Here is a 23,296-nt window from a genome sequence, read left to right on the forward strand (position 1 = left end):
GGGGTATACAATGTACAACATACAGGAGTATACAATGTACAACATACAGGGGTATACAATGTACAACATACAGGGGTATGCAATGTACAACATACAGGGGTATACAATGTACAACATACAGGGGTATACAATGTACAACATACAGGGGTATACAATGTACAACATACAGGGGTATACAATGTACAACATACAGGGGTATACAATGTACAACATACAGGGGTATACAATGTACAACATACAGGGGTATACAATGTACAACATACAGGGGTATGCAATGTACAACATACAGGGGTATACAATGTACAACATACAGGGGTATACAATGTACAACATACAGGGGTATACAATGTACAACATACAGGGGTATACAATGTACAACATACAGGGGTATACAATGTACGGTTAACAGCAAACACACACACATCATAGGTTGAACTGGATGGACTGATGTCTTTTTTCAATTTCACTAACTATGTAACTATGTACAACCACTGCCCGCCTGAGGGCCCATTCACATTGACCCATTCACAATGGTCAGTTATCTATGTTTTAGGGCGTGTTCAATCTATGGTGGATGGATTTTCAAGGGGGCATTTGACAGGCAGTAAGGAAGCAATATGTCGCCTCCTCGCCATCTGTGTTAACCCCTAAAAACTCAAACCACTGTGGAGCAACCACATGCATTGCACGCGGTTGTGACTTGGTCCCTTTCAGTTAAATGGATCACATTCAGTGGGAAGGACCAGGGGGGGGGATAATTTTTTTAAAACTAATGCAGACACCACATCTTAAAATTCACAAGCTACAATTCAAAACATTTTTGTTTTTTTTGCGTTTAATACCAATTTAGCATGACATACTAATTTAATATGATGATTAATGAGTGAGACAATAAAAATTGTTATTTATTCTACATAAAAAAAAAAATCCCTAATAATTATTCCTTACCAGGGCTTTTTTTCTCTGAGAATAGGTGCAGGTACTCCCCTCTTCTGAGTCACCCCTTGTCTCCCCTCCCTACCCACCTCCAAGCACTGTCCTTTGGTTCCACCCTCTGCCCACCTCCCAGTACCCCCCCCCCACCCCCTTTTAGAAAATACAGAACCAAGTATCATGTTGTGGTTCTAGGTCATTTGTATGGAATTTGTTAATGATAACTAGAAAAGCAGTAAAATAGATCCCCTGGAATCAGCAACAATAGACCCCCCCCAACAATAGACCCCCCCAACAATAGATCCCCCCCCAGCAGCAATAAATCTTTCCCTGCAACAATAGAAAAAAACAGTAAAATAGATCCCCTGCAGTCAGCAACAAAAGACGCCCAACAACAATAGCCCCCCAGCAATAATAAATCCTCCCCTGCAACAATCGCCCCCCCCCCCCAATAAATCCTCCCCTGCAACAATCGCCCCCCCCCCCAATAAATCCTCCCCTGCAACAATAGACTTCCCCTCAACAACAATAGCCCCCCAGCAACAATATTTCCCCCAAGCAACAATAAATCCTCCCCTGCAACAATAGACCCCCCCCCAACAACAATAGCCCCCCAGCAACAATAGTTCCCCCAAGCAACAATAAATCCTCCACTGCAAAAAAAGCCCCATCCACAACAAAATGTCCACCAGCAACAATAGATTCACCCCAGCAACAATATATCCCCCAGCAGCCAGCATCAATAGGCCCTTCAGCTCACCCCACTGGCCCCAGCACCCCTTTGTCTTTGCATACATTTGGACTGGAGGTTCCGGAACTGCGTTCCCCCGTGTTCCCGCTGAAAAAAAGCCCTGTACCTTACCATTACAACAAATTGTTCTCTTTCTCTAAATCCTGAGATCCAGTGCCGGGTGAAGGTAATCTAGAGCCCAGGTCAAATATGCCAAACTGCCCCCCACCCTCAGATATATGAGCATTATGTGTCAGCAAACATTCCCCCAGAAAAACAATGAGCACTAATCTGCATGCTTACCCCCTAAGCATACATCCCCCTCCTCCCAGTACATCCCCCCTGCTGAAATCCCTCCTCTCTTGCCCCCCCCCCCCCCCATCCCCCAAACCCCCCCTGCTCAAATGTCCCCCCCCCCCAAAAAAAAAACAAAAAAACAAATGCCCCCCTCCTAGCACCCTCTACCCCTAAAATTTCCCATTGTAGTACACATCCCCCCTACTTCAACACCCCCCTGCCAGCACAAATCCCCCCAAATCCTCCTTCTTAGCACAAATCTTCTTCCCCCATCCCAACAAAAATCCCTCTAAATCACCACTATTACCACCCCCCCCCAAATTCCCCTCCTAAAACAATACTTACCCCCTGCTGCCCCTAAAATGCCCCCTTCCAACACCAATCCCCTCTCCCTCGATCTCTTTGTGGTGCCCCTCCTTCTTCATATGTTATCACAGGAGGCTCTTCATAGTATATTATTTTCATTTATTTGGTAATGCATAAGTAGATTAAAAACACTTACAAGATCGTATGAGCTAAAAGGCCGTTCATACAGCAGGGATGCCGCTCCGCGCTCCACCTGCGTTCCAAGTAGAGGAAGTGGTGTGTCACGTTGTATTTACCCTACGCGCGTTTCGTCAGAGCGTCCAACATCATCAGGGGTCACATCTCCTGTCCTTTACATTCCATGCCACAAATCTTGGAGTCTAACTGGATTAGTGGCGCTAGTGGAGGATACCTATTAGTATGGGGGAGACCTCATTGGCTGGATATGCATATATCATTTTATTTTTGAGTGGCATTTTATATATCGGTGGTGGAAGATCACTCATCACAGCTCACGGTTTTTGGAGGAGTTGAAATTCTTCACGACTACGTCACCAAAAATAGCTCACTGGTGTTCATGGACAATATTATTAGCACTTAACTGCTTTCGGACCGCCCACCGCAGAAATACTGAGGCAGGCTGGCCCTCCTGCACAAACCGCCGTAGGAATACGTCGGTCGCGCGCCTGCAGCTAGGGGGCTCACGCACACTGCCGGTGGCGCGCTCCCGCACAAATTCGGCAGTGGGGACTCCGATGCAGGGGGCAGGAGGCTCCAATTGCTGCCGGCCACCCACGAACGCTCCCGCTGAGAGAGAAGAACGGTCAGTTGTTGTAAACACAGCTGGCCGTTCTTCTCTCTGGAATGATCACAGAGCTCCTGTGATCCTGCTATATAGAATCACAGGTCTATGTGATCATTTCACAAGCCCAGCCCCCATACAGTAAGAATCACTTCCCTAGGCTCACATTTAACCGTTTAAACGCCCCTGGGCTAACCCCTTCCCTGCCAGTGCCATTATTACAGTAACAGTGCATATTTTTAGCACTGATTACTGTGGTAATGTCACTGGTCCCCCCAAAAGTGTCAAAAATGTACGTTAGGGGCCCGATCTGTCCGCCGCAATGTCGCAGTCACGCAAAAAAAATCACAGATCGCCGCCATTACTCGTGAAAAAAAAAACAATAAAAATAACATAATTCTTTCCAGTTGTTAGTAAACGCGATAGCTTTTGCGCAAACCAATCAAAATACGCTTATTGAGATTTTCTCACCAAAAATATGTAGCAGAAAACAAATTGGCCTAAAATGTTAAAAAATTTTGATTTTAAAAATTTTTTTGGCGGATTGTTATATAGCAGAAAGTGAAAAATATAGTTTTTTTTTCAGAATTGCCGCTCTTTTTTTGTTTATAGCGCAAAAAATAAAAATCGCACAGGTGATCAAATATCACCAAAAGAAAGCTCTATTTGTGGGAAAAAAGGACATCAATTTTATTTAGGTACTGCGTCGCACGATGGCGCAATGTCAGTTAAAGTAACGCAGTGCCGTATCGCAAAATATGGCCTGGTCATTAAGGGGGCAAATCCTTCCGGTCCAGAAATGGTTAATAGTTAGTGTCTGAGAGCGCGGTTTTCTATATAGCAATATATTATTTTCACAAATTGGCCTATTATGGCTTTTAAACCTGCTGCTTCACTTTGTTATTAATTTGCCATTTTATTATTATTATTACATAGTTACATAGTAGGTGAGGTTGAATAAAGACAATAGTCCATCCAGTTCAACCTGTGTAGGTGTGTGTGACTGTAATCATCTAACATACCCCTGAATGTTCTGATCCTTGAGATGTACGTCTAAGAGTCTTTTGAAAGCCACCATACTTCCCACAGAAACCACCTCTTGTGGTAGAGAATTCCACAATCTTGTAGCCCTAACAGTAAAGAACCCCCCAAGTTGCCTGAGGTTAAAACGTTTCTCCTCTAATCGCATTGTATGCCCTCGAGTCCTCATGCATTCCCTTCGACTGAATAGCTTTTTTTCTAATCTTAGATCCCCATTGAGATATTTATAAATTGCTATCATGTCCCCCCTCAGGCGTCTCTTCTCCAGGGAGAATAAATCAAGCGATTGTAGACGCTCTTCATAATTAAGGTCCTCCAATCCCCTAATCAGTTTAGTTGCCCTTCTCTGGACTCTCTACAGCTCCAACTCATCCCTTATCATTATTATTATTATTATTACTATTGTTACACAAGTTTGATTCACATTATTAATTCACTGAATTGTATCTATATTCATTTGATTTATAACAATTTTCTATACATCTTTGTAACATTACGACTTCACAGTGATTGTCTGATTAATAAACAGGCAATGGATAGTGTAGGACCCACTGATAATGGGGTACTTTGACGCAGTAGTGGGCTTGAGCACGATATGGCCATATGGTGGGACCAAACCCCCATTTTTATTTATGGATTGTCTTCAGATTTGGTAGCAATTTCTTTTGCATTTGCGCGCTATTCTTTTTTAAATATACATTGTCTGATTAATCCAGGGTGCGCAGGTAAAAAGCAATAGTTTATAATACCCATACAATGCACATACATGGTTCGAATCTCAGCCGGTCCCTGCTGAACCGGCCAAGATTTGACCTGTCTATGGTCGGCTTTACTATCATATATAGAGAGTATTGCTTGTCTACAAAGCGCAGTGACCTATAGTATCTATTCAGCTTTTGATCTAAATCAAAGAATCCTAAAAATCTGATTGGCTGCCACAGATAACTGCACTTTGCATACCATGATTGCTCCTTTGTAGGAAATAGTTTAACATTTATACCAATAGAGAGAGCAGATTTCCCAGATTATATCTATAGTGATGCGTCTCTTCTCCAGTGATCTGTATAAATATAAGTCACATTAAAGCAGCCACATCCGAGTTCCCATGTACGTTCCTCCAGCGAGGGAGCGCTGTAGATATAAATGGGAACCGCCACATCCTTTTGTTCCTAAAGATGGAACTCTGCCAGCTACTGAGCGTTTATAGCAAATCCATCCTCTATGAGAACGCTTTCTGGTTATTTCAGTATCACATCCCTTCCGAATTATGGCTGAAGGATCGCATGAGAACGTAAGACAGATAAACTGCGCTTTATTACAACGTCCTAAAGGACAAAGATCTGCATGGTCACCTGTATCGAATCCTCTCAGAAAGACAAAATGTTACATTTTACACTCTGGCCTTTTTCTAATACTTGTTGTTTATAAGTTAAAATCTGTTTTTTTTTTTGCTAGAAAATTACTTAGAACCCCCCCCCCCCCAAACATTATAAATATATATATATATTTTTTTTTTTTAGCAGAGAGCCTAGAGAATAAAATGGAGATTGTTGCAATATTTTTTTTTATCACACCGTAATTGCGCAGCAGTCTTACAAACGCAATTTTTTTGAAAAAAATAAAAAAAAATTTAATTAACCACTTAAGCCCTGGAAGATTTTACCCCCTTCCTGACCAGGGCCTATTTTGCGATTCGGCACTGCGTGACTTTAACGTACAATTGCGCGGTCGTGCGACGATGTACCCAAACAAATTTGACGTCCTTTTTTTCCCACAAACAGAGCTTTCTTTTGGTGGTATTTGATCACCTGTGCGATTTTTTGATCATGCGCTATAAACAAAAAAAGAGCGTCAATTTTTCAAAAATAACAATATTTTTCAAATTTTTTATATGAAATTCCCCCCCCCCCCCCCCCAAAAATGTAAAAATCTAAATTTTTTAACATTTTAGGCCAATTTGTTGTCTGCTACATATGTTTGGTAAAAAAAAAAAAAAATCACAAAAAGCGTAGTTTGATTGGTTTGCGCAAAAGTTATTGCGTTTACTAACTAAGGGAAAGATTTTTGTCATTTTTATTGTTTTTTTTTTAACGAGTAATGGCGGCGATCTGCGATTGTTTTTTGTGGGACTGCGACATTGCGGCGGACAGATCGGACCCTTGACTGACATTTTTGACACTTTTGGGGGTACCAGTGACATTACTACAGCAATGAGTGCTATACATATGGGGGGTCTGTGAGCGCGCGCTCGCTCCCTAGAGCCAGAGGCGTAACTAGAACCTTCAGGGCCCCGATGCAAGAAACCATGAAGGGCCCCCTGGACCCCTGGCCGGGGCCCTTCCCTTCAAGCCTCGGGCTCTTCCCACTGATCCTCGTTGTGGGGCCCTTTATTAGGGTCCAGCAGTGGGCCCCCTTTCACAAATTCTGCAGTAGGCCCCCTTCCTGCCATCTTGGGGCCTCCCCATGGTGGGGGAATGCCAGGGCCCGGTCGCAAGTGTGACCTTTGCGATCCTGGAAGTTCACCCACTGGTGTCAGTAGTTTTTATTTTTTGGTATTTTAATTGTATTATTTTTTATCATTGTATTTTATTTTTTTACAATGTGACTGACTATGACTCTGTCCATTCAGAAAAGGAAGGAGCTGCTAAATTACATATTTAGCGACCCCTTCCTGGTTCTCTATTGTGACACATCCCCTGCAGCAACCGGCAGGAGAGGGGAGGGAGCACAGTGGGGGGACCAGGGGAGCACACAGGGGCCCAGAGACATCAGTAAATTGGATAGGAGGAGTGGTGGGGGCAGCATACAGAGGAACCAATCTCCTCCATTTTCCTCCTGCAGCTACAGGAGGAAAAAGGAGGAAAGTGATTTCTGTACATGCTGCCCCTGCTGCCCCTCCTATCCAGGTGTGCAAGGGAGCCGTAGAGGCCCTCTGGAGCATGGGGCCCGGTTGCAATTGCAACCCCTGCAACCCCTGTAGTTACGCCCCTGCCTAGAGCCTCACAGGCTAGCGATGTAGTACTACGTCACTTTGCCTGTGAGGGGCTGACTGCCGACGTAAATCGTCGTTAGACAGTCGGCAAGTGGTTAAAAAATAAGAAAACAGTAAAGTTAGCCCAATTTTTTCCTATAATGTGAAAGATAAGGTTACCCAGAGTAAATAGATATCCAACATGTCATGCTTCAAAATTGCACACGCTCGTGGAATGGTGACATACATTGATACTTAAAAATCCCCATAGGCGACACTTTCTACAGGTTTCCAGTTTAGAGTTACAGAGGAGGTCTGGGGCTCCAATTATTGCTCTCGCTCTAACGATTGCGACGATACCTCACATGTGTGGTTTGAACACTGTTTACATATGTGGGCGCGATTTGTATATGCGTTCGCTTCTGCGCTCGAGCTAACGGGAACAGGGTGCTTTAATTTTTTTTTATTACTATTTATTTTATCTTTTATTTTTTATTTTTACACTGTCCTTTTAAAACATTTTTTTTATCACTTTTATTCCTATTACATCCCTTGTAATAGAAATAAGCAGGACAGGTCTTCTTTAATGTGAGATCTGGGGTCAAAAAGACCTCACATCTCACATCTACACTAAAAAAGAATTTAAAAAAATGATGAAAAAAATGGCCTCTTTAAAACCGTTGCTAGAAAGCGACGTATGACGTCGCTCCGGTCCTCCAAGGCCATAGAGTGGAGTGGGGGGCCATCTTGCCCTCACTCGACTTGCTGCCTGAGAGGAAAGCGGACCGGATCGTTTTCCCCGCTACCGACAGCTCCGGTAAGCGGGGAAAATGACCGGGAAGTAGCAGGAGGGGGGCTCCTCCCCCACCGCCCATAAAGGTGATCCTGTGGCAAATCTGCCGCTGGGACCACCCTTATATGAAAGAGGACTGCCCGCCGTTTAAAAAAATACCGGGGTTATGGCAGCTATTTGCTGCCATAACCCCGGTATTTAACGTCAAAGTACCGACGTAAAACTGCGGCGGGCGGTCCGGAAGTGGTTAAAGGGTAACTTCACTTGAATCATTGAGCACTTTAATCACTGCAACTATTTGTTAAAGAACCTTACGGACTGTTTTTTTGCACTTTATTTAGCACTTTCCTCACTTAATATTAATTGGTTTTAAATATTTGTATAGAATTCACATTACTACGTTTTATATCGGCACTTGGAATTCACTATACGGGACTTATAGTGTTTTTATATATGCTTTTCATCACTGGATTATGATTTAATATTATCATAAGAAGCTGAACTACTGCTACACATGTTTTAAAGATATTGTCACTCTTTGTCACCTTTTTATTACTTTTTCATATCAACTAGTTGGTATTATTGCTCATTGTTCACATACAGAATATCATCGTGACCCATTTATTATTGTTCCCATATTTATTCTACACTTTTATTAGCAGCCTTTTTTAACACCGATGAGGATAGCAGAATTGGTTTGCCCTTGATTGTTTTTTAACCACTTAAGCCCCGGAAGATTTTACCCCCTTCCTGACCAGGGGGTATTTTGCGATTCGGCACTGCGTGACTTTAACGGACAATTGCGCGGTCGTGCGACGCTGTACCTAAACGAATTTGGCGTCCTTTTTTTCCCACAAACAGAGCTTTCTTTTGGCGGTATTTGATCACCTGTGCAATTTTTTGATCACGCGCTATAAACAAAAAAAGAGCGTAAATTTTGCAAAAATAGCAATATTTTTCCCTTTTTTTTATATGAAATTCCCCCCAAAAAAATGTAAAAATCTAAATTTTTTAACATTTTCGGCCAATTTGTTTTATGCTACCTATGTTTGGTAAAAAAAAATCGCAAAAAGCGTATTTTGATTGGTTTGCGCAAAAGTTATTGCGTTTACTAACTAAGGGAAAGATTTTTGTCATTTTTGTTGTTTTTTTTTTTAACGCGTAATGGCGGCGATCTGCGATTTTTTTTTGCGGTACTGCGACATTGCGGCGGACAGATCGGACCCTTGACTGACATTTTTGACACTTTTGGGGTTACCAGTGACATTTCTACAGTAATCAGTGCTATATATATGCACTGTTACTGTAAAAATACACTGGTAGTGAAGGGGTTAACTTTATTTGAGAGGGAGGGGCTGTGTGTGTCCCTAGGGGCGTGATTCTTACTGTGATTGGCTGTGGCTTCAGCTGTATGCAGAGTGATCAACCGATCTACATAGTAGATCCATATGATCATCTCTCATACAGAGGGGAGAATGACAGGCAGCTTGTTTACACAAGCTGCCTGACTTTCTCCCTCTCCCCCGCCTATCGCAGAGTGGCCGGCGGACATCGGGTCCGCCGGTCACACGCGCGGGGGGTTCCGTGACCACGCGGGAGCGGGAGCGCGCCTCCGGCGGCGCGCGCTCGCTCCCTAGACCCTCACAAGCTAGTGACGTAGCCCTACGTCACTTTGCCTGTGAGGGGCTGACCGCCGCCGTAGATAGTCGTGCGGCGGTCGGCAAGTGGTTAACGTCGGCATATATATCATCTTATATATATAGTGTTTTATCTTCCCTGGCTTGTGCGTTTATGTGTACAAGCACCTGGATCTACCTTTATTATTGATTACCAACTCTCTTCAATTTTTATCTATTTATTTTGAGTGGTCCATCGTTTTAAAAGGAACTGAGCGCTGATTTTCTTTTATCTTATAAATTATGGGAATGTTTGACCATTCTTCCAGAAGCGCATTTGTGAGGTCAGGCACTGATGTTGGACGAGAAGGCCTGGCTCACAGTCTCCGCTCTAATTCATCCCAAAGGTATTCTATCGGGTTGAGGTCAGGAAAATTGCGCGGTCATGCAACACTGTACCCATATGACATTTTTATCCTCTTGTTCACACAAATAGAGATTTAATTGCCGGTATTTAATCATTACTAGGTTTTTTTTTAATTTTTTTTGCTAAATAAATATAAAAAGACCGAAATTTAAAAAAAAAAAAAATGTTTTTTGTCGTTTCTGTTATAAAATTGTGCAAAAAAATTATCTTTCTTCATGAACTTAGGCCAAACTGTTTTCTGTTACGTTTCTTTGGTGAAAATTACCCAAATCCGTGTATATTATAGTCTGTAGGAACTAGTAAAACTATGGGATGTATCTGAAAATGGATCAATCCTGATGTATTTGATAAAACATGATACATGATGTATGTATTTATTGAGGCCCAAAAATGCCAAGACAGTACAAAGCCCCCCCCCCCAAATAGTCCCTTTTTGGAAAGTAGACAGTGCAGTATGGTGTCATCATATAATGGGTGTGGCGGTGACCAGGGACACTATCTGGTAACAGTACAAAATATATATATATATATATATATATATATATATATATATATATTTTTTTTATTTTATGTTTTTGTTTTTTATTATATTTTTTTTTTTTACAATTTGTTTTATTACACTTTGACGAGAGCAATACAATGTTACCATAGTAACATTGTACTACTTTAGTGAAGTGATAAGTATTTTTTTTTTTACACATTATGTTTGCATGGAACAATGAACTTTATTGCTATATGCAAACATGTTACTGAATGAAACTGATTTATTCAGTTTGTTTTGTTCTGATTAGCTGTGATTGGCCAGAGCTTATCACATTGTACAGATGGGCTGTGATTGGCCCAGTCTGTAACATGGAATCACACTGACCAATCATATACAATAGATGGTTTGAAAGGAAGCCATCGATTGTTTACAACATGCTGTGATTGGTCACTGCGATCACATGGTACCGGCATCGATATGATCAGTCATTGGCTGTGTCCAGTAAATGCAGCCGGTGACAGATTGCGCTGCTGCGCGGCCCCGTGGACACCTGCGGGGTACGATCCGGGAGGGCGTCATATGACGTCCACCGGGATCGATGAGAGGTTCCCACAGGCGCCATCTTGCTTTAGGCCTGGCGGAAACCGGTTAAAATTGTTACATTGTATCTCTTATAACAAAGATATATTTCCTATACTCATCAGCTCCATCTAGTGCCCATAATGTGATATTTGCTACTGCCCATAATAATAGAACATTTGTTCAGAAGAGAATATAGCCTAAAGGATATTTGTTTTTGTCCAATTTACACAGAACGAATGCACAGGCAGATGCATTGGATATTCATATTTAAAAAACCCCAGGAAGTCTTACTCCTCCTGCTGCAGGAAAAGATCTTCCAGTGTTCTGCCTGCTCCATAACAGTGGTTATTAACCCAAGGAAGTACATGAAAAGTCACAAAACGTACTTAGATTTCTATAATTGTCTCTCCCGGCATGGTACTTCCTTAGGGTGCGTATTGATTCACACTCCACCCCCACACACAATACATTCTTCACCATACCATAAAATACACTGCTAAAAAAAATTTAAGGAACACTTTTTAATCAGAGTATACAGTCAGGTCCATAAATAATGGGACATTGACACAATTCTAATCTTTTTGGCTCTATACACCACCACAATGGATTTGAAATGAAACAAACAAGATGTGCTTTAACTGCAGACTTTCAGCTTTAATTTGAGGGTATTTACATCCAAATCAGGTGAACGGTGTAGGAATTACAACAGTTTGTAGATGTGCCTCCCACTTTTTAAGGGACCAAAAGTAATGGGACAAATTAACAATCATAAATCAAACTTTCACTTTTTAATACTTGGTTGCAAATCCTTTGCAGTCAATTACAGCCTGAAGTCTGGAATGCATAGACATCACCAGACGCTGGGTTTCATCCCTGGTGATGCTCTGCCAGGCCTCTACTGCAACTGTCTTCAGTTCCTGCTTGTTCTTGGGGCATTTTCCCTTCAGTTTTGTTTTCAGCAAGTGAAATGCATGCTCAATCGGATTCAGGTCAGGTGATTGACTTGGCCATTGCATAACATTCCACTTCTTTCCCTTAAAAAACTCTTTAGTTGCTTTCGCAGTATGCTTCGGGTCATTGTCCATCTGCACTGTGAACCGCCGTCCAATGAGTTCTGAAGCATTTGGCTGAATATGAGCAGATAATATTGCCCGAAACACTTCTGAATTCATCCTGCTTCTTTTGTCAGCAGTCACATCATCAATAAATACAAGAGAACCAGTTCCATTGGCAGCCATACATGCCCACGCCATGACACTACCACCACCATGCTTCACTGATGAGGTGGTATGCTTTGGATCATGAGCAGTTCCTTTCCTTCTCCATACTCTTCTCTTCCCATCACTCTGGTTCAAGTTGATCTTGGTCTCATCTGTCCATAGGATGTTGTTCCAGAATTGTGAAGGCTTTTTTAGATGTTGTTTGGCAAACTCTAGTCTGGCCTTCCTGTTTTTGAGGCTCACCAATGGTTTACATCTTGTGGTGAACCCTCTGTATTCCCTCTGGTGAAGTCTTCTCTTGATTGTTGACTTTGCCACACATACACCTACCTCCTGGAGAGTGATCCTGATCTGACACACATACACCTACCTCCTGGAGAGTGATCTTGATCTGGCCAACTGTTGTGAAGGGTGTTTTCTTCACCAGAAAAAGAATTCTTCCGCATCCACCACAGTTGTTTTCCATGGTCTTCCGGGTCTTTTGGTGTTGCTGAGCTCACCGGTGCGTTCTTTCTTTTTAAGAATGTTCCAAACAGTTGATTTGGTCACCCCTAATGTTTTTGCTACCTTTCTGATGGGTTTGTTTTGTTTTTTTTAGCCTAATGATGGCTTGCTTCACTGATAGTGACAGCTATTTGGATCTCATATTGAGAGTTGACAGCAACAGATTCCAAATGCAAATAGCACACTTGAAATTAACTCTGGACCTTTTATCTGCTTCTTGTAAATGGGATAATGAGGGAATAACACACACCTGGCCATGGAACAGCTGAGCAGCCAACTCTCCCATTACTTTTGGTCCCTTAAAAAGTGGGAGGCACATATACAAACTGTTGTAATTCCTACACCTTTCACCTGATTTGGATGTAAATACCCTCAAATTAAAGCTGAAAGTCTGCAGTTAAAGCACATCTTGTTTGTTTCATTTCAAATTTATTGTGGTGGTGTTCAGAGCCAAAAATATTAGAATTGTGTCGATGTCCCATTATTTATGGACCTGACTGTAGTATCAAGTCAAGTAAACTCCTGGGATATTGATCTGGTCAGTTAAGTGGCAGAGGGGGTTGTTAATCAGTTTCCGCTGCTTTGGTGTTGATGAAATTACCAACAGGTGCACTTGATGGGCAACAATGAGACAACCCCCAAAACAGAACTGGTTTTACAGGTGGAGGCCACTGACATTTTTTTCCCCCTACTCATCTTTTCTGAGTGTTTTTTACTAGTTTTGCATTCGGCTAGGGTCAGTGTCACTACTGGTAGCATGAGGCCATACCTGGACCCTATAGAGGTTGCACAGCCAGTCCAACTTCTCCAGGATGGCACATCAATACGTGCCATTGCCAGAAGGTTTGCTGTGTCTCCTATCACAGTCTCAAGAGCATGGAGGAGATTCCAGGAGACAGGCAGTCTAGGAGAGCTGGACAGGGCCGTAGAAGGTCCTTAACCCATCAGCAGGGCCAGTATTTGCTCCTTTGTGCAAGAAGGAACAGGATGAGCACTGCCAGAGCCCTACAAAATGACCTCCAGCAGGCCACTGGTGTGAATGTCTCTGACAAAACAATCAGAAACCGACTTCATGAGGGTGGCCTGAGGGCCTGATGTCCACTAGTGGGCCCTGTGCTCACTGCCCGCCATCGTGAAGATTGATTTGCATTTGCCATTGAACACCAGAATTGGCAGGTCCACCACTGGCGCCCTGTGCTTTTCACAGATGAGAGCAGGTTCACCCCGAGCACATGTGACAGATGTGAAACGGTCTGTAGAAGCCACGGAGAACATTATGCTGCTTGTAACATCGTTACGCATGACCGGTTTGGTGGTGGGTCAGTGATGGTCTGGGAAGGCATATCCATGGAGGGACGCACAGACCTTTACAGGCTAGACCAGGGGTGGGGAACCTTTTTCTGCAAAGGGCCATTTGGGTATTTATAAAATCATTTGGGGGCCGTACAAAATTATCAACTTAAAAATGTGCCTGTTATATTTGGTCAAACATTTAATTAACTCACCCCTGATGTGATGGCTGCAACTGCTTCTCTTTGGTGAGGTGTGTGATGTTAGCTGGTATTGATGATGTTGCTACTCGCAGGTTTGCGTCGGTCAGTCTGGAGCGCAGTTGACTTTGTGGTGGTAAGTTTTGAAAAGAACTGCTGGCGAGTAATGCTGGTGGGCATAGCTGGCTGGTACTGCTGGCGGTACAGCTGGCTGGTACTGCTGTGGGTACTGCTGGCTCAGGCTGGTACTGCTGGCTTGTACTGTGCTGTAGGTACTGCTGGCTGGTACTGCTGTGGGTACTGCTGGCTCAGGCTGGTACTGCTGGCTGGTACTGTGCTGTGGGTACTGCTGGCTAGTACTGCTGGCTCAGGCTGGTACTACTGGCTAGTACTTCTGGCTGGTACTGCTGGCTCAGGCTGGTACTGTTGGCTGGTACTGCTGGCTGGTACTGTGCTGTGGGTACTGCTGGCTGGTACTGTGCTGTGGGTACTGCTGACTCCTGCTGGTACTGCTGTGGGTACTACTGGCTCTGGCTGGTACTGCTGTGGGTACTGCTGGTTCTGCTGTGGGTACTGCTGACTCTCTGACTGGTACTGCTGATTCTGGCTGGTACTGCTGGCTCTGGCTTATACTGCTGTGAATACTGCTAGCTCTGGCTGGTACTGCTGGCTCTGGCTGGTACTGCTGTGAGTACTGCTGGTTCTGGCTGGTACTGCTGTGGGTACTGCTGGTTCTGGCTGGTACTGCTGGCTCTGTCTTATACTGCTGTGAGTACTGCTGGCTCTGGCTGGTACTGCTGTGAGTACTGCTGGCTCTGGCCGGTACTGCTGTGAGTACTGCTGGCTCTGGCTGGTACTGCTGTGAGTACTGCTGGCTCTGGCTGGTACTGCTGTGTGTGCTGCTGGCGGGAAATGCTGGCTAGCAGCGGCGCCGCGCTGGAGGAAGAGGCAATGTTTCCTGTATTGGTCACAGGCAGAGTGCATTTGATATCACTCCTCCTGTGACTCACTCAGACTGTCACAACGGAGCCGGAACTATACAGGAAACATCGGCTCCATTCTGACAGATCAGCTGAGAGACACAGACTCAGCTGCATGGGGGGCCGGACCAAATGATTTTTACGGCCCCTGGGACGTAGGTTCCCCACCCCTGGGCTTGACAATGACACCCTGACTGTTGTCAGGCATGCATACAAGCACGTGGGGGCCATACAAAGTACTGAGGATCATTCTGAGTTGCTGCAATGAGATTTCAGCAAAATGGACTAGCCTGCTGCATAATATTTTTCACTTTGATTTTCGGGGCGCCTTTGAATTCAGCCCTCTGTATGGTGATAATGTTCATTTCTATGAAATTATGTGACATGCTTTCCTTCCTAACACATTACGCAGTACATAACAGTATAGGTCCTAACACATTACCCAGTCCATACCAGTATAGATCCTAACACATTACCCAGTCAATACCAGTATAGATCCTAACACATTACCTAGTCCATACCAATATAGATCCTAACACATTACCCAGTCTATAGCCGTATAGATCCTAACACATTACCCAGTCCATACCAGTATAGATCCTAACACATTACCCAGTCCATACCAGTATGGATCCTATCACATTACCCAGTCTATACCAGTATAGATCCTACCACATTACCCAGTCCATATCAGTATAGATCCTCACACATTACCCAGTCCACATCAGTATAGATCCTAACACATTACCCGGTCCATGCCAGTATAGATCCTAACACATTACCCGGTCCATACCAGTATAGATCCTAACACATTACCCGGTCCATACAAGTATAGATCCTAACACAATACCCAGTCCATACCAGTATGGATCCTATCACATTACCCAGTCTATACCAGTATAGATTCTAGCACATTACCCAGTCCATACCAGTATAGACCCTAACGCATTACCCAGTGCATACCAGTATAGATCGTAACACATTACCCAGTCCATACCAGTATAGATCCTAACACATTACCCAGTCCATACCAGCATAGATCCTAAACACATTACCCAGTCCAAACCAGTATAGATCCTAACACATTACCCATTCCATACCAGTATAGATCCTAACATATTACCCAGTCAATACCAGTATAGATCCTAACACATTACCCAGTCCATACTAGTATAGATCCTAGCACATTACCCAGTCCATACCAGTATAGATCCGAACACATTACCCTGTCCATACAAGTATAGATCCTAACACATTACCCAGTCCATACTAGTATAGCTCCTAACACATTACCCAGTCCATACCAGTATAGATCCCAACACATTGCCCAGTCCATACCAGTATAGATCCTAACACATTACCCAGTCCATACCAGTATAGATCCTAACACATTGCCCAGTCCATACCAGTATAGATCCTAACATATTACCCAGTCCATACCAGTATAGATCCTAACACATTACCCAGTCCATACCAGTATAATCATGTTTTCAAAGTGTTCCTTTCATTTTTTTGAGCAGTGTATATGAAAAATCTTATTAAATTAAATTAAAAACTTGCTCCTGAAATCCTGGAGATGGTGGGTGATTGAAGCTATAGAAGTATAAGTCATGGGGGGAGGGGGGACCTCACCCTAAATGCTCTCCTATCTTCCCAGGACCCCACATGTATGGAATGATATATGAACAGTTTAGGTGGAAGGGAGATGAGAAGAAGTGACCTCCCCAAACATTACCCCTCACACCGCAGCTCCTGTACCCTGGTTGCTGCCCTTCAGCTAAATGGCGCCTGTAGATCCGATGAGGCATGGCTTCCCCTGATGGTGGCGCTGTTGTTGTCACCGGCTCTATGATGAAATCTTCATGATCCAGCTGGAAGACGCCTCTCTTAGAGAAAAGAAGAAGAGGATTAATGTCAGATTAGACGCTGGCCACTGGATGGATGAAAGGGTTAGATGACAATTGGTGTGGCCTGCAGGCAGAGATGAAGCACTAAGCATTGTCTCTGATCACTTTAAAGCAGATGTCTGAGCCCAGGAACACCTGGAAACCCCCCCTCCCCCCAGGCAGCCGGTGACCCCCCGCACACCTGGAATTACACATCCTTCAGACATGTCAGACCGCACACCTGGGAAACCCCTATGAGACTCCCCAATCTCCGGCATTCCCATCCAGCCTATGAGCAGGAGATGCCTTGTCTGCGTTTTCCTCATCTCAACAATATTCTTCTGTTTGCTATCCTAAAAAGGAAGCGTGGGGCTCATTCACACCACTGCATAGACATTCGAAAAGCTAGGCTAGCCAATGAGCAGAGGTCACACCATTGCATGGACATTCGAAAAGTTAGGCTAGCCAATGAGCAGAGTTCACACCATTGCATGGACATTCCAAAAGCTAGGCTAGCCAATGAGCAGAGGTCACACCATTGCATGGACATTCGAAAAGTTAGGCTAGCCAATGAGCAGAGTTCACACCATTCTATGGACATTCGAAAAGCTAGTCTAGCCAATGAGCAGAGGTCACACCATTGCATGGACATTCCAAAAGCTAGGCTAGCCAATGAGCAGAGTTCACACCATTGCATGGACATTCAAAAAGCTAGGCTAGCCAATGAGCAGAGGTCACACCATTGCATGGACATTCGAAAAGCTAGGCTAGCCAATGTGCAGAGGTCACACCATTGCATGAACATTCGAAAAGCTAGGCTAGCCAATGAGCAGAGTTCACACCATTGCATGGACATTCCAAAAGCTAGGCTAGCCAATGAGCAGAGATCACACCATTGCATGGACATTCCAAAACTAGGCTAGCCAATGAGCAGAGGTCACACCATTGCATGGACATTCGAAAAGTTAGGCTAGCCAATGAGCAGAGTTCACACCATTGCATGGACATTTGAAAAGCTAGGCTAGCCAATGAGCAGAGTTCACACCATTGCATGGACATTCCAAAAGCTAGGCTAGCCAATGAGCAGAGATCACACCATTGCATGGACATTCCAAAAGCTAGGCTATCCAATGAGCAGAGGTCACACCATTGCATGGACATTCGAAAAGTTAGGCTAGCCAATGAGCAGAGTTCACACCATTGCATGGACATTCCAAAAGCTAGGCTAGCCAATGAGCAGAGATCACACCATTGCATGGACATTCCAAAACTAGGCTAGCCAATGAGCAGAGGTCACACCATTGCATGGACATTCGAAAAGTTAGGCTAGCCAATGAGCAGAGTTCACACCATTGCATGGACATTCGAAAAGCTAGGCTAGCCAATGAGCAGAGTTCACACCATTGCATGGACATTCCAAAAGCTAGGCTAGCCAATGAGCAGAGTTCACACCATTGCATGGACATTCCAAAAGCTAGGCTAGCCAATGAGCAGAGTTCACACCATTGCATGGACATTCGAAAAGTTAGGCTAGCCAATGAGCAGAGTTCACACCATTGCATGGACATTCCAAAAGCTAGGCTAGCCAATGAGCAGAGATCACACCATTGCATGGACATTCCAAAACTAGGCTAGCCAATGAGCAGAGATCACACCATTGCATGGACATTCCAAAACTAGGCTAGCCAATGAGCAGAGGTCACACCATTGCATGGACATTCGAAAAGTTAGGCTAGCCAATGAGCAGAGATCACACCATTGCATGGACATTCCAAAAACTAGGCTAGCCAATGAGCAGAGGTCACACCATTGCATGGACATTCCAAAAACTAGGCTAGCCAATGAGCAGAGATCACACCATTGCATGGACATTCCAAAACTAGGCTAGCCAATGAGCAGAGGTCACACCATTGCATGGACATTCGAAAAGTTAGGCTAGCCAATGAGCAGAGTTCACACCATTGCATGGACATTCGAAAAGCTAGGCTAGCCAATGAGCAGAGTTCACACCATTGCATGGACATTCGAAAAGTTAGGCTAGCCAATGAGCAGAGGTCACACCATTGCAGTGCCATGGACAAAGTACAGAAAGATAACATTTGTTGCAACGCAAACACGCATAAATGCAACAAAAAAACACATTGCGCTCCTTTGATGACCTGTGCTTTGCCAAAAATGTTTAGAAAATAACGCACTGCAAATGCAAATAAACACATTGCCTATACACTATATTACCAAGTCTTATGGTGGCCATACACTATATTATCAAAAGTATCGGGACGCGTGCCTTTACATGCACATGAACTTTAACCACTTCTGGACCGGAAGGATTTGCCCCCTTCCTGACCAGGCCCTATTTTGTGATTCGGCACGGTGTTACTTTAACGGACAATTGCGCGGTCGTGCGACGCTGTACCCAAATAAAATTGATGTCCTTTTTTTTCCCACAAATAGAGCTTTCTTTTGGTGGTATTTGATCACCTCTGCGATTTTTATTTTTTGCGCTTTAACCACTTGCTGTCTGCTCACGTTGAGCCTACTGCGGCAAAGTGGTTCGTTATCGTCTGGCGACGTAGATCTACGTCGCCAGACACTCCCCTTTCTCGGCGGCGCGCGCGCTGCCGGAGACTCGCTCCCGCTGTATTCAGTCACAGCGGGAGTCGGGCCAGGGGAGGAGCAGCAGCGATCGCCGCTGCTCTTCCCCGATCGTCGGGGAATCGAGTGTGGAGATCCGCCCGCCTGTGTAAACACAAGCGGGCGGATCTCTGAAGTGACAGGCAGGGTCAGATTGCAGGGTTCAGCATAGTTGAACCCTCGATCTGTGCCTATGTCACACAGTCACCTCCCCCCACACACGTCAGTAAGCACCAGGCATACATTAACCCCTCCCTCTCCAATAAAATTAACCCCTTCCCTGCCAGTGACATTTTTACAGTAACAGTGCATATATATAGCACTGATTACTGTAGTAATGTCACTGGTAACCCCAAAAGTGTCAAAAATGTCAGTCAAGGGTCCGATCTGTCCGCCGCAATGTCGCAGTCCCGCAAAAAAATCGCAGATCGCCGCCATTACGCGTTAAAAAAAAAAAACACCAAAAATGACAGAAATCTTTCCCTTTGTTAGTAAACGCAATAACTTTTGCGCAAACCAATCAAAATACGCTTATTGTGATTTTTTTTTTACCAAACATGGGTAGCAGAAAACAAATTGGCCAAAAATTAAAAAAAAAATAGATTTTTACATTTTTTTGGGGGGGAATTTCATATAAAAAAATGTGAAAAATATTGTTATTTTTTCAAAATAAACGCTCTTTTTTTGTTTATAGCGCAAAAAGTAAAAATCGCACAGGTGATCAAATACCACCAAAAGATAGCTCTGTTCGTGGGAAAAAAAGGAAGTAAATTTCGTTTGGGTACGGCGTCGCACGACCGCGCAATTGTCAGTTAAATTCGCACAGTGCCGAATCGCAAAAAGTGGCCCAGACGTAAAACAGCAAAATCCTCCAGAGGTAAAGTGGTTAAACAAAAAAAGAGCGACAATTTTTAAAAAAAAAAAACAATATTTTTCACATTCTGCTATATGACATTCTCAAAAAAAAAAAAACATTTTGGGCCAATTTGTTTTGGTAAAAAAAAATTGCAATAAGCGTATTTTGATTGGTTTGCGCAAAAGTTATCACGTCTACTAACTATGGGAAAGATTTGTCATTTTTATTGTTTTTTTCTTTTTTTTTTTACTAGTAATGGCGGCGATCTGCGATTTTAGTGGATGACAGGTCCTCTTTATGGGGAGATCTGGGGTCAATAAAACCTCACATCTCTCCTACAGGCTAGAAAGCCTGAAATTTAAAAAAAAAAAAAAAAAAAAACGATCTCAGCTTGTCAGTATTGAAACTGCCCGGGCCTCCGAGAGTTATAGAGACTGCCCGGGACCTTCTGGTCCTCGCAGTCTCTATGGTACACTTCTGCCGGCGGCCGATTCCTTCTCCGGCTCGCCGATCGCATGGGTACGCCAGTAGAAGCACCGGAGGCTAAGTCCGTAGGGTTCAATATTGAGTTGGCCCACCCTTTGCAGCTTTAACAGCTTTAACTCTTCTGGGAAGGCCGTCCACAAGGTTTAGGAGTGTCTATGGGAATGTTTGACCATTCTTCCAGAAGCGCATTTGTGAGGTCAGGCACTGATGTTGAAGAAGGCCTTGCTCGCAGTCTCCGCTCGAATTCATCCCAAAGGTGTTCTATCGGGTTGAGGTCAGGACTCTGTGCAGGCCAATCAAGTTCCTTGCATTGTGCACTGGTCTAAATCATTTGGTGGGGGGGGGGGGGGGGATTATGGTGTGGGGTTGTTTTTCCAGTGAAGGGAACTCTTAAGGTGTCAGCATACCAAGACATTTTGGACAATTTCATGCGCCCAACTTTGTGGGAAGAGTTTGGGGATGTCCCCTTCCTGTTCCAACATGACTGCACACCAGTGCACAAAGCAAGGTCCATAAAGACATGGATGAGCAAGTTTGGGGTGGAGGAACTTGACTGGCCTGCACAGAGTCCTGACCTCAACCCGATAGAACACATTTGGGATGAATTAGAGCACAGACTGTGAGCCAGGCCTTCTCATCCAACATCAGTGCCTGACCTCACAAATGCTCTTCTGGAAGAATGGTCAAACCTTCCCATAGACACACTCCTAAACCTTGTGGACGGCCTTCCCAGAAGAGTTGAAGCTGTTATAGCTGCAAAGGGTGGGCCAACTCAATATTGAACCCTATGGACTTAGGCTCGATTCACATCTATGCATGTTGATTTTGAGCATTTCTTTAGTGCTTTTTTCTGTGCTTTCCACGTTTTGTACTGCGACTTGCATTTTTTTTACTCCATATTGAACCCTACGGACTAAGACTGGGATGCTAATAAAGTTCATGTGTGTGTAAAGGCCGGCGTCCCAATACTTTTGGTAATATAGTGTATATGCACATACAGTATAAGAACACATGATGCGTTCTCTGGTCTGAACGGCTCTGAATTTGCCCATTTATAGAAGGAATACAGCAGACCAACCCACAGCTTCTCCTTCTTGTGCCAAAACTGCTGTACAGCATGTAAACATGTGCGTGCCCAATGGGCTCATTTGCATTGCATGTGTGTGCAAGGGGTTGCTTTTACATTTTATCTTAATTTTTGTCTACTTTAGTATAATTAACCTCTTTTAACACTTTTTACATTAGCGTTTATTTAAACTGATTGCTATCACAAGGAGACTAACGAGCCCCCTATGTGGTAGCATGGGCAGGTGACAGGTTCTCTTTAGAGGCGTTAGGAGTTTATTAGACTCCCAATGTCTCCCTTGCCCTCCACTCCAGCTGACCAAGCAAAGGGCTGTGCTTTGTGAGTGCTTGCTTACCCTGGGAATGTCTCTTTGCTGGATTGGGCATGTCTCTTTGCTGGAGGGGGCATTTCTCTTTGCTGGATTGGGCATGTCTCTTTGCTGGAGGGGGCATGTCTCTTTACTGGAGGGGGCATGTCTCTTTACTGGAGGGGGCATGTCTCTTTACTGGAGGGGGCATGTCTCTTTGCTGGAGGGGGCATGTATCTTTGTGGGAGAGGGCATGTCTCTTTACTAGAGGGGGCATGTCTCTTTACTGGAGGGGCATGTCTCTTTGCTGGAGAGGGCATGTCTCTTTACTGGAGGGGGCATGTCTCTTTGCTGGAGAGGGCATGTCTCTTTGCTGGAGAGGACATGTATCTTTTTGGGAGAGGGCATGTCTCTATACTGGAGGGGGCATGTCTCTTTGCTAAATATATGGGAATGTCTCCTTGCTGGATTGGGCTGTCTCTTTGCTTAATGGAAATTTCTCTTTGCTTTATGGAAATGTCTTTTTGCTGGAATGGGCATGTCTCTTTGCTGGATTGGGCTGTCTCTTTGCTGGAGGGGGCATGTCTCCTTGCTGGAGGGGGCATGTCTCTTTGCTGGATTGGGCTGTTTCTTTGCTTTATGGACATTTCTCTTTGCTTTATGGAAATGTCTCTTTGCTGGAGGGGGCATGTCTCTTTGCTGGATTGGGCTGTCTCTTTGCTGGAGGGGGCATGTCTCCTTGCTGGAGGGGGCATGTCTATTTGCTGGATTGGGCTGTTTCTTTGCTTTATGGACATTTCTCTTTGCTTTATGGAAATGTTTCTTTGCTGGATTGGGCTGTCTCTTTGCCGGAGGGGGCATGTCTCCTTGCTGGAGGGGGCATGT

At 44.2% G+C, this 23,296-nt stretch overlaps 1 protein-coding gene across 1 annotated transcript in view; it reads right to left on the minus strand.

The window, feature by feature from the left end:
* Positions 1–23,296, minus strand: part of ADAMTS7 (ADAM metallopeptidase with thrombospondin type 1 motif 7) — a gene marked incomplete at its 5' end in the record, with an annotated part of 217,485 nt that overhangs the window by 163,836 nt on the left and 30,353 nt on the right. Inside the window, 1 exon segment of the mRNA XM_082252994.1 lies at positions 16,912–17,062. Coding sequence (XP_082109120.1) covers positions 16,912–17,062 — 151 coding nt within the window.

Source organism: Pelophylax lessonae (assembly GCF_965119305.1).
Source record: "Pelophylax lessonae genome assembly, chromosome: 4".
In the NCBI taxonomy this organism is placed as follows: Eukaryota; Metazoa; Chordata; class Amphibia; order Anura; family Ranidae; genus Pelophylax; species Pelophylax lessonae.